General features: G+C 38.3%; 2 protein-coding genes across 17 annotated transcripts in view; one reads left to right on the forward strand and one right to left on the reverse strand.

Moving 5' to 3' along the window:
* Positions 1-12,491, forward strand: part of TTC19 (tetratricopeptide repeat domain 19) — a 46,780-nt gene that overhangs the window by 22,156 nt on the left and 12,133 nt on the right. For 2 of the 5 annotated variants that reach the window (XR_004026970.1, XR_004026971.1), the window contains exons 8-10: positions 3,636-3,790; positions 5,138-5,300; positions 5,973-6,904. Coding sequence is in view for 3 of the 5 variants with exons in the window: in XM_012501456.2 (XP_012356910.1) it covers positions 3,636-3,790; positions 5,138-5,300; positions 5,973-6,106 (452 nt within the window). In the remaining 2 variants the exon portion in view is untranslated. Of the gene's footprint in view, positions 1-3,635; positions 3,791-5,137; positions 5,301-5,972; positions 7,358-12,491 lie in introns of those variants that run through there. The other 3 variants (XM_012501456.2, XM_030799753.1, XM_030799752.1) reach the window with 2 other exon arrangements.
* NCOR1 (nuclear receptor corepressor 1) overlaps positions 9,960-12,491 on the reverse strand; it is a 185,631-nt gene continuing 183,099 nt past the window's right edge. For 10 of the 12 annotated variants that reach the window (XM_030799740.1, XM_030799747.1, XM_030799746.1 and 7 more), the window contains one exon: positions 9,973-11,051. In XM_030799740.1, the coding sequence (XP_030655600.1) occupies positions 10,864-11,051 (188 nt within the window). In that variant the 3' untranslated portion in view covers positions 9,973-10,863. Of the gene's footprint in view, positions 11,052-12,491 lie in introns of all 12 variants that reach the window. The other 2 variants (XM_030799750.1, XM_003262619.4) reach the window with 2 other exon arrangements.

A 12,491-nucleotide genomic window follows, 5' to 3' on the forward strand; every position in this document is an offset into this window, starting at 1 on the left:
CAATGAGCCAAGATTTTGCCACTGCACTCCAGCCTGGGCGACAGAGTGAGACTTCGTCTCAAAAAAGAAAAAACAAAAAAAGTCACTGCCTCATGGAGCTACATTTCTGGTGGGGGAAAGACACATAGTAAGCACTACCCAGTAAGTTGGTGTGTCCAAAGTGCTATGTAGATATTTATGAAGGAATATGTATACCAGGAATATGTTGGGGCAGTATGGTGTCTTATAGAGGGAGTAGGGAAGGCCTCGTTAGTATGAAACCTGATGAATCGGAAAGAATAGGCCAAGTGGCTATTTGTGAGGGAAGAAAATTACAGGCAAAGGGCAATTACAGGTACAAGACTCTGAGGTGGTGTATGCTGCTTGACTTACTGGAAGTAAGGAGTTAGAACTACTGGAGTTGTCTGATTTTTTAAAATTTTGGGGGGATGAGGCCTGCTTTTTTACTGTCTGCTGATTCTCATGAATTGTCATGTTTACTAATCTTGGATTATACATTCATCTTCAGCAAGGTTTTAGCTATACAGTGAGATTCCAGAATAGTTTTGTGTCTTCCTGGCCGAAGTGGATGTTATAAATTTAGACATCACATTTACAGGGTAGTCATTTTTCTCATCTAGATTCCAGACTTGGCCATTCAAGGCTCCTTGTTGTCTCCCTGTGCCTGTGGTCGGGGCGGTTAAGGGGAGTGTAGGTTGGAGTGGTGCAATATTTTTCACATACATTCTTTTCCTGGGGTTGTGGTCCTAATGGTAATCATCTTGGTTTTATGCATTGGCTTCAGATCTTATTTTGTTTAGTACACGTCATCAACAGCTTTAATTCCTGGATTACAGAGACACTCAAGCTACAACAAAAACTGGGCTTCTGCTGTGTCAACTCACAGACTCTCCACTTTGGGTTTTAGCTTACTCCTAATTTCTGGCTCTTGGGAGCTCAGCTGTGCACGGAAAGGATGTGTGTTATAGTTTATCTAAGATTTCTAGGTGTTTGAAGCAGATGGGTTTCGTCTATAGCATTAGGTTAGATTCTGCTTTATTCCCTCCACTAAAACCATTAACACTAATCAGGAAGTGCTAATCAGCTGATTAACAAGAGATTTAGTTTAGCAGAAATTTCAGGATATTCTTGGAATTTGGGCAACAAATATCTCTAGTTTCAAAGACCCTTGTAGACTTTCCTATATTGCTATTGATGGTGAGGGGGTAGAGGAGAGTTAGAGGCCTACGCTCAAGTTTTCCTAAATTAGAGATGCTCTTTTGCTATTGTTACAAATGTATATAATTGCTCCAGTACTTTATCAAATTCCCTTTGGTCTATATTTATGTAAACCTAGTTTGATATACTGAACCATTCTTTTATTCCTGGAATAAATGCTGTTTGGTCATCTTAATACATCTGATTATTCCATTTGGTAATATTTTGAGTAAAAAATTCTATAGTGAATCCTGTTTGCTTCATGGACTGAGTATATAGTAGCATATCTTTTTCTGTGACTAGAAGTTATTTATGAAAGAGAATCATTTATGTTTGAAGAAGTAAATATGCCTCAGTTTCAAATGATCCTTTAGGGGCTGTGTATAAACGATTCCAATATATTTCTCAGTTGTTATTAAAGTACATGATTTTTTTCTTGTCTTTTAGCAATTTTTATGTTAATATTTCAAAGAACCATGTTTAAGTAAATTACTAGCAAAGGAACTCTTTGGGGGAACTATGAAGTTTTCTCTTGGCAGTTGCTTAAAGTTTTCTTACGTTTTCTAAAGTTCAGTAATTAATAGTACATTTATCTTTAGAAAAGTTTGCTTTTAAAAAAGTGTTTCCATTTTTATTGTGGTCAGAATGTGCTGTGAATTTTAAATGTATTTTTAAGATATTATAGCTAAATTGTACCTCATTGTTTTCTCTAAAAAGTTTTACTGCTTTTGCTTCCACTCCACTACTCAGTGATAACAAGGGTAACAATTTTCCACCAGAATTGCTTGTCACTTTATTCTTGTACTTTTGTTATACTACTAAACATCTTTTTAAATCGTTGCCACAAAATATCTCACTTTTATCATTTTCACATTGCTCTAGTATATCAACTTTGGAAACAAGACATCATTCTATTTATAGCATTCTGTTTTTAGTAATGGTATTTCCATTTGCAAAATACAGTAATTCTTGATCGCTGAAAATGTCAAATCCTAGAAAACATAGCATGCCTACGCGTGATGTTAACATCATTCTCGAATAGTTGTTGGTTGAAGATTCATTTGATGAATCTGATTTTTCTGAAATAGATGAGTCTGATGATACAGATGATTCTGGTGGTCTCTTTAAAAATAACTCCAAGAACACTTTTAATAGTTTATTTTCACATTGAAAATCAATTTGCTCCAGCCTCGAAGAGCATATTTATGTAAAATTAGGTAAGCGATAGAAGCAAGCTGCACTTTTTTTCTAAATAGGAAGGTATTAAAAAAGAAAAGTCTCATTTTAGTAACATAGTCTTCCTTAAACTCTATGCCACTTGTAAGATTTCTGAAAACTGAAGACATAGAAGGGAAAGGGCTTGATATGAACGACAGCTTTGCTGGTAAATAAACCCAACTGAACCCAAGATTATCTAAGGTAACCTCTTTTTCTAGTCTTTTATTGTGTTAACAGTTACCTCCTGCTGAGTTGTTGGCAGAATTTCCATATAATCTTGCTTATGACCATTTCTACGTAATTTGTATCATCTTTTAGAAGTCTTACTCAGGTTGATATAGGTTACTGTTCTCTAGATCTATGTCTCTAATTCTTCTTATGTGGCATTAGGTATTTTAAGCTTGTTCTTTTTCAGACATCGTATAGTCAATTCTTGAACGTGTTGAGAGGTGCTATGTCATTGTAAGCTTTATTCTTCTTCTCTGAATGATTAGCTTGTTTGAATTTTACCTTTTTTTTTTTTTTGAGATGGAGTCTTGCTCTGTCGCCCAGGCTGGAGTGCAGTGGTGCAATCGCGGCTCACTGGACCCTCCACCTCCTGGGTTCAAGCAATTCTCTTGCCTCAGCCTCCTGAGTAGCTAGGACTACAGGCACCCGCCACCATGCCTGGCTAATTTTTTTTTGTATTTTTAGTAGAGTCGGGGTTTCACCATGTTAGCCAGGATGGTCTCGATCTCCTGACCTTGTGATCCACCCGCCTCGGCCTCCCAAAGTGCTGGGATTACAGGTGTGAGCCACCATGCCCGGCTTTTACCTTGAATTCTTTAAATTCGGCTTGTGATTTTGCACTTCAGGATTCTGAGTGTTCTCTGTCTTCTTCCTGCATTGTTTTTCTTATACCATACAGGTTTTTCATTGGCCTTGACTTTTTGTTGTTAACTCATTCTTCTTTCGGTTTATCTTCATTTGTTTCTGCTGAATATTATTTGTTTCAAACTAAAAATAACATTCCACATTTTAATTATGTGCAGACTCTTAATCTACTTAAAACGTGGGGTGAAGTTCCATGATTCCAGCTAGTCTGGAATAGGTCATTTAACCGGATGTTAATCCACCTACATTGTTCCCTAAGTGACATGTGGGTCCCATTCTGCTGACATACTTGTGGGTCCTGGTAACAACTATTTGGGTAGATTTGCTGATTCCTCTTTTCTCCTTAGTGGAAGAGAAAGCCAATACCCACCTCCTCTTGGGCATGTGCTTAGACGCCTGTGCTCGCTACCTTCTGTTCTCCAAGCAGCCGTCACAGGCACAAAGGATGTATGAGAAAGCTCTGCAGATTTCTGAAGAAATACAAGGAGAAAGACACCCACAGGTAAGGGAGGAAAACACAGAAGGCGGAATATAAAACAAAGGCTTCAAAATTGAAGGGTGTGAAATGTCACACTCATGGGTAACAGGATCAGCAGATGGTCCTAGATCCTCCTTGCTCCCCAGTCTACTCATTTTCTTATCACCAGCACCCTCACCCCAACTACTTGTTTTAGAAAGGATTTGAGACTAGTTATCAGTTACTGGGTCTGCCCAGAACTTTTTGCATGATCCATGGTTTGCACAACAGAGCAACTTTTCTACAGGGCAGGACTGGTCAGGCTTCAATGGACACGGCACAGTATTTCAGAGTGGGGTCTGTAGATACCCCTATTAGAAGCTTATGAGGAACAGTTTAATACACAAATATCCTTGCCTCCCTTGCCCCACAGTTAAAATTGCAGGAGGTGAGGGAAGGAACAAGGGACCACATTAAAAACACTTCTAAGCCATTGGCATATTATAGAATTTAAGTATAACCTGTAAAGCTCTGTGTTAGAACACTAAACACATTGAATTGAAATCATCTCTTTGGGTCTCCCCTCCATCCAAATAAGTTCTTAGATGTAAGGAGTGGATCGCTTTGTCTATGAATGCTCGCTACTGCCAATATAAGAACGTAACAATTTTAACTGAATGTGTCCCAAGGCTGGGGTACATGGGTAGGGTGAGTAATATGTTTTGGAAGAAAAGCGAGGTTGAGCTATGAATTATCTCCATGAAAGGGATTTACAACTTATTATGAAGAGTCCCTTAATGGAGTGAGGAATAATAAACAAGCAAGTACAGAATTCAGATCTCCAAGTACTAGAGTCAGGGGGCTTAAAGCATGGCATCAGTGGGGAAGTAGGTGTGGAAGTCTACCTCTTACAGTAGCCAAATTAAAAAAACTCCTACTGGGCATCTTCCTAAAATAGATGGTGTATTTCTTGTTTTTGATGAGCCTCAGGGTTATCAGCAGGAACAACATAATACAGTGGGGCTCCAGAGGCAATCAAACCATAGGAGGCCGGCTTCTCAAAGTTGCTCAGCCTTAAAGGAGATCATATGTGTAGCTTCTTGCTGTTGTTTTTCATTTGGTGCTTCTAATTGGGTAATAAGTTGGATTAATAAGCACTGTCTGTTACCTAATTTCCAGATTTGTATTATTTCCCAAAAGGTCGAACTAACATTGTCCACTGTACAATGTGATTGCCAAATGCCTACAAATTTGTTAAAGGCTGGTATCCCTCATCTTTTGTAAGGAATGCTAGGAAAGATGAAATCTTAGTATTCAGAGTTGGATGCACTCCACATTAAAGTTCTGTGTAGGCATGTTTTTAAAGAAAAAACTTTTTTCTTTTACATGTAGACCATTGTGCTGATGAGTGACCTGGCTACTACCCTGGATGCACAGGGCCGCTTTGATGAGGCCTATATTTATATGCAAAGGGCATCAGATCTGGCAAGACAGATAAATCATCCTGAGCTACACATGGTACTCAGTAATCTAGCTGCAGTTTTGATGCACAGAGGTAGGTAGCAATGGAAACTTAACTGACCTGCTTTAAGGGAGGGATGTCACTGGATTGATAAATTTGTGAAATGGTATGTAGGGAGGGCAAGGGCCAACGAAGAAACATGTAAATTAAAAGCGTGGTTGAATGGCAGAAAAAGGAGGTATTGATTAGGTTGAAGTACTATTGTGTTCAATTCACATAACTTCTACAGACCTGCACTAGCCTGTCGAACCCCATCAAGCTGGAGAAAACCTTGCAGTGATAGTACATTACGTCAGTAGTGCTTTACAGATTTCTAAATGTGTTCAGTTACAATGTGTTTCTCACAGTGTGCTGGTGAAGCTTTATGACAGGAAGTATCAGTTTGTCAGACATTTCTTAGTGTCAGCACATGATACCTATCATTTTCAGAAACCTGGGATGACAGGTGTATTACACATACCACCATTCATGAAATCTTTGGCTCATCAAAGGCCTCAGGATATACTGGAAAGGACTGTTAGGAATCCCACAGCATTCAGTGGAGTTCCAGCCTGTCAGATGGGGATGAAATGAGGCAGCACCAGCCTGTCACTTCATAAGCACACAGTAAATTAGCCCTATGGTCTGCATTTGTGCTGTCTCTTCAGAATCACCTTGAAAACATACACTTTCTTCTTACTGTCCCTTCTCTCTGGGTTATTTTAGAACGATATACACAAGCAAAAGAGATCTACCAGGAAGCACTGAAGCAAGCAAAGCTGAAAAAAGATGAAATTTCTGTACAACACATCAGGGAAGAGTTGGCTGAGCTGTCAAAGAAAAGTAGACCTTTGACTTAAATTCTGTCAAGCTCTAAATCCATTTTTGTGTAGGGAGAATAATGTCTAGTAATGCGGAAGAATAGCTATCATTCCTGCCTCTGTGGCACCCAGATCAATGGCTTAAATCTGTCGTTTTTGATATTCAGGTTTCCTCAGTTTAGCCTTAGTGAAGGAGGGGTTGTATACACTGCCATTTTTGTATTTTAAAGGAAAAATGACTTTCATTCCCAACTGATTATGACCTTTCAGGATGCTGTCAAGTGATGTTTCCAGTTGTAACACGTGACTTGGTGCTGTCCCTGCTGGTCTAAGTAGAACTATAGATTAATATGGGCTGGCGTTCCTGTGCGCTGTGGGTGTGGTGATTGAACCTGGCATTTCTACCTAAGTTTTTGGTCTACTGATTTGCTGCCCTCTCTTCTCTTTATCAATATCTGGCAAACTGACCAGAATTACCTTCCTCATGGCAAAGGGGGATTATGGTGAATTGTTGTTCTTATAGTCTGTTTCATGAAGCACAATGTGGAATTTAATACATAAAAGAGAAAAATATCTTAGTTTGTTACCAGCATCCAGCATGAAGTTTTAAAGTGGGGATTAGGCACGTGACAGTATAGCACCCATTTGAATTTAAATAAAAGTGAACCATATTTATCTGATTATATAAAACTAAAAACTAAGAATGATGTAACCTTTTGTCTGTGTTATCTGAACACTCTACTTCCTTTGCAGCCTGAGTCACACAACTGAGTCATCTCAAGTACTCTTTAAGGACACACAGCCCAGGCTGTTCTGAGTCAGAATAGGCCCCTGCAGGTATATTTTAAAACTCTTCGTAATTCTAATGTGTACTGCTGGTATAGTTGAACTACTGACCTGGACCTTAGTCCTAGCCTTTTTGCTTTTGCAATTTCAGTATCTTCATCTCTAAACTAGGGAAACACTGGGATTCTTTCTTAGCTGTGGGGGAAGGTATTTGGTTAGATGACTTTGAATGAATAGACTGCTGTGCTGAAAGAGCTTTATCACACTGCCTCAAAGTATGTAAAGATACATAAGTGGATGCTCTTACCACAGCAGTCGTATGAATACATTTTTAGCCATTTACCTAAGGAAAAAGACAGTTTTTCTAGGTACCATGAAGGAAGATTGACCCTGTTGGTATGCCTGTGGGGGTGGGATGTGAGTGGGACTGATAAACTGATATTTTTGGTTCGTATGTACATACTGGAAGAATCTTTTCATAATAAATGAGACTATACAACAATATTGTATGTATCCCAGTAATCTTTGCATTTCTAAAAAAAAAAAAAAAAAAAAAAAAAAAACAAAAAAAACTTCCTGAAGAAAATAAAAACACCAGAAACCTTGAGGTCCAAATCCTCAGGGATTAGACTAAAACTAGAGTTTTGTATGGTGCAGATGTAAATTTCTTCCTATTTTCTGTCTAATGTCATATTATTTACCATCCAGCTAATGCCATTTACCAAGTCTAGCTCAGAGAGATAAGATACAATATAAATCAGAATGAGTTTCAGTAGAAACCAGTATTAACGTATGGTGATTTCTTAAAAAAATTAATGTCAACCACTCACCTTTTGCATTGAGAATGTTTTTACCTTTTCACAACTGCAGGGGTTACTGAAAGGTTTTTCATTCCAAGTAAGTTTTATTTGTTTATTAATTTTAAAACATCCACAGTGACTCAGCTCATGGTCTGGTTGTTGGAAACACTAGGAGTTTTCAGGACAGTCTCTTCATGTAGGTGTTCTCATTACAGTTCATTTACACTGTTGTAAAATAAGGTACTGAAGCAAAAGGAGGACTGATCTCCTTTACTGATTGGTCTAAATTCAAAAGTGAATTGGTTAAAAAACTGTCCAATGGTCACTGGAGTTTTCAGGGCATAAATATTTTTAAAATAGAATCACTCAGTATACCAAAATTAAAGCATTATGAAATTTGAAATCATAAACATGCACTGGAAAGCTGGCTGTCAGAATACTTTTATGAAGAGTATTAGGAAGACCTTAATTTAGTTCTGGGTGCTAAAAAAAATCACATGTAAGGATATAGTGTCAGAACACTGAAATCCAAGTCTACAAAGAATATCATGCCTTGGTTTGCAGTGAACCGCAGTAAGTTACCAGTGCTGCTCTGTGCTTACCACTTAAATCATGATAAGGTGAACCTCCATAGGTAAGCCATGTGAGAATTCTGCCCTTTCATTTATTTTGAACCAAGAACTATTATTGGATTTTAACTCTTCATTCTGAGATTTCTTCTCCAGGTGATGGTAAATAAAGTAATACGCACATGCATTATGATGAGGATGGAGTGAGTGGTTCACAGCAGTTCACCTTCGGGTCCTCAAGTAGAACTGCAAGAGTAACAAGTTAGGCTCTGATCTGACATGTTCTCAGAAACTATACGGTTGACCTTCAAATGATGCAGGAGTGAGGGGCATAGACCCCCTAAATAGTAAAAAATCCACATCTAACTTTGACTCCTCCAAAACTTAACTACTCATAGCCTACTGCTGACCAGAAGTCTTACGGATAACATAGTCGATTGACACATATTTTGTCTATGTATTATATACTGTATTCTTACAATAAAGTAAGCTAAAGAAAAGAAAATGTTAAGAAGATTATAAGGAAGAGAAAATATATTTACTATTCATTAAGTGGAAGTGGATCATCATGAAGGTCTTCATCCTTGTCATCTTCATGTTGAATAGGCTGAGGATGAGAAGGGGTTGGTCTTGCTATCTTGGGTGGCAGAGGTGGAAGAAAATCCATGTATAAGTGGACCCACACAGTTCAAACCCGTGTTGTTCAAGGGTCAACTGTATTCTGACTCAGAATAGCTTAAGACCCTCAGGGTCACAGAAAAATACCATCATAATCTCTTTTATGGTAGGTTGGCAATATAAATTATTAACAAACTCTAAAATATTACCAGTACCTGAAAAAAAAAAATTCAGCAGAAAACTGTGAAGTGGAACATTTTGTCACTGTTTTTCATTCATTCTGAAGTTTTTATGTTTACATATATCTATTGTAAAAATACCAACTTTCCAAGTACTAGGAATGCTGACCACTAAGCCTGATCTAAAGTTTATGTTGGGGACCTCAGGTATACAGGAGTGGAACAGGGACAGGAGTGAAAGCTTTGACTGAAGACAAATGTGGGCTTATGGCCTACCTCTGTCACTAATTTAACTATATGGGCAAAGTAGTAAACTTGTGTCTTCATCTGTAACATAGGGATTAGACACCAGTGATAGGAGAGTCTTGGTCAGTAGCTAATCACAGAGCTGCTTCCTTAAAAGCCTGGAGTACTTTTGTTTAAAAGTTTAGGTCTACTTGAAAGTCTGTAAAGTGCTAATTTTTATCATCCTAAGAGATCTATTTCTCCCCTTTCCAGTTACCAGTGGCATTCTCCCAAAACTGTTACTATCTATATGTTATGGAAAGATACTTAAATGCTATGATAAATTGTATGAAAAAAAACTGTAAAATTCAGCAAGCAATTCTTAACGAAAGACAAAACTGGCCCTCTAGTACCATACGTAGTTTAGAATTCAGTCTTTTAAATTATTTGCACCTTGAGAATCTGTGAAATGAAAACATTTAACAGTAAACTCTTGTCCCAAGGAAGCAAAGTGAGAGTAAATGCTGGTCCATAGTGATGGGGGAAAGGACTGTGTTCACCATGAGTTTTTCAGGCTGCAGCACAAAGCTTATCTAAATACTACACAGATCATTATCTTTTAACCCAACCAATCATATATATCAAACTAAGGGAAAAATATGTAAGCTTTTCCTTTGGAACCTGAGACACCAGGAGCCTTAAACCACAAATAATCTACTGTAGCTATGGACAGGGTAGTCAAATTTATTTCAAAACAAAAGCTTTGTTGGGCTGCATCAAATGCAGGAGAAAAGGAATACTTAGGGGCATGGTTAAATTACCAGTGTGCATAACAGTGAGGTATGCCTCAAATAAGCCTTTAAAACTTTATAAACTGAACTAGAACATACCCATGCAGTAATATTTTTTCAGTGCTACTAATGAAAAAAAAAAAAAATTAAAGCCTGCACTGGAAATTTACAATATGGCAGAATTTGTTACTTTTACCTTTTGACCCTAATGTACAGATTTTATGACAGGGTCTGTGTTAAAAATCTAAACATGTTCACAAGATTTTAAACATCACTGGAAAGCTGAATTTAGAGGAAACAAAATCAGATAAAAGTACAATGCCCGTGACAGCCAACATTATGTAACTGGGCTGTATGAGGTTGTTTAGAAGGCTAGGGTTAAAAAGATAGACAAAAAGATTTTTAAAAATCACCCCCAAAGTTGATGCGCTGATTTGAACATAAGTACACCAGATACTACAGCAAGGGGATATACACTGCAAAAAGGTCATCTATTTACAGAAGAGTGATTTAAAGACATTATGGTTTTCTTTACAAACAGATGTAAGAACAGCAACTGTCCACTTTTTAAAAACTCTACATCTCAACCCTCCGCTATTATTATAGTCCACTGAATTGCCTGTATCAAAGGCAGTTTTTTGTTTGTTTTTTTCCCATTTGACTCTCCAAATGAATTTCCATCATTTCTTCATCATCTGTGGGCTGGCTCTCCTGAAAAGTCTCAGGGAATAAGTCATAGGAGGGCAGGTTTTTGACCTGCTACTAAAAATTAAACCACAAAAACTAGAGATCCCTCTCCTGCACCCTGTTCCCCTCACTTTGTGCAGTTCAGTCATCACTATCCGACAGGGTCTCGTACTGTGCTGAGAGCAGTGGGGCAGGCTCTCGCTCCCAGATCCTGTTCTGTTGGTGAGGAGCTGCTTGGTTCACAGCAGAGGGAGCACATGCAATCGGTGTTGGTGGAGTACTGCTGAGCATCCGCATAGTCAGAGGGTTATAAGGAAACTGAGTTGAGCCTGACAAAAGAAAAATTAGGTTTTCATTGTCATGAGCATAAATGCTATTTCATCCAATCCAACTTTTGTAGGATGGAGTAGAATAGGATTATTCTAAAATGGTCATGTGACACCATGAAAGCAAAATGAATACAACACGGAAGGGCCAAAGTCTTACCACTTAAATCCTAGCCAATGATATGTAGCAGTCAGTGCGGGTCCAAAAAAGAAGAGTAACATGAGTAGCATATGAGTGAGGGCTGCTGAGCCCAGAAGAGAAAGCCCAGGCTAGATTTTTAGTTTTAAGTCTATATCAGATGTTTCCATGGAGAATCCAAGTTGAACCATTGAGTATTAAGCTCTAATTGAAACAGTCAGGTTATAGCAAGAGCTTTCGTAACTCTTCAAGAGAAATGCAAGAGTATAGTTCTCAGACGACAATGGACAAGTACCCAGGAACGTCTGCAGACTGAGGGGCAGCAGGATGCAAGTCATCTGCTGAATCTCACTGGGCAGATTTTAAAGTATACAAGATTGAGAAATGAGGTAATTAATGAACACTGCTACCCTTCATCAGTTTCTAGATATTTAACTGTCCCCAGAAAGCCTCCTACAGCTTAAGAAAATGCAAAAACAGGCCAGGCGCAGTGGCTCATGCCTGTAATCCTAGCACTTTGGGAGGCCGAGGTGGGCGGATCACCTGAGGTCGGGAGTTCAAGACCAGCCTGACCAACATGGAGAAACCCCGTCTTACAAAATTAGCCGGGCGTGGTGGCGCATGCCTGTAATCCCAGCTAGTCAGGAGGCTGAGGCAGGAGAATCGCTTGAACCCAGGAGGCGGAGATTGCAGTGAGCCAAGACAGCACCATTGCACTCCAGCCTGGGCAACAAGAACGAAACTACATCTCAAAAAAAAAAAAGAAAAAAGAGAAAACCCAAAAACATAAAACATAACCATTTCATCAAATAATAAATCTCATATATGGTCTAATTAATTCTTCCCTAAGAGAGATTTGAGAAGCAGCAACCACTGGTCTAGGCTGTAAGCTTTCAAACTCAAAACCACTTTGCATGTGACATGAGTTTTATAATGCAAAAGTCTGATATAATTTATATATATCTTAAGGGGAAGGGCACATTTCAGATTTTTTTCAGTGACATATTTGTATTTAATCCTAAGGAAAAGATGGTGTATAATTCTCTGAAACTCTAAAATTCGTAATATCCCAGTTTTATTTAAAAAGTCTGTTGCTTTTTAAAGCCACCATGATCATAGTTATTATATACATTTTTTTAAGTTTACAAATAGGCACAAAATAGAAAGTAATAAGTATCCTGGAGTATTGTTTTTCATCAGTTTGTGTAAATGTAGTGAATGTACAGACAGATGATGGCTTTTTTTGTTTTTGCTAAGATGGAGTCTCATTTTGTTGCCCAGGCTGGAGTGCAGTGGCGCAATCT

The sequence above is a fragment of the Nomascus leucogenys genome, chromosome 19, assembly GCF_006542625.1.
Source record: "Nomascus leucogenys isolate Asia chromosome 19, Asia_NLE_v1, whole genome shotgun sequence".
Lineage (NCBI taxonomy): Eukaryota > Metazoa > Chordata > Mammalia > Primates > Hylobatidae > Nomascus > Nomascus leucogenys.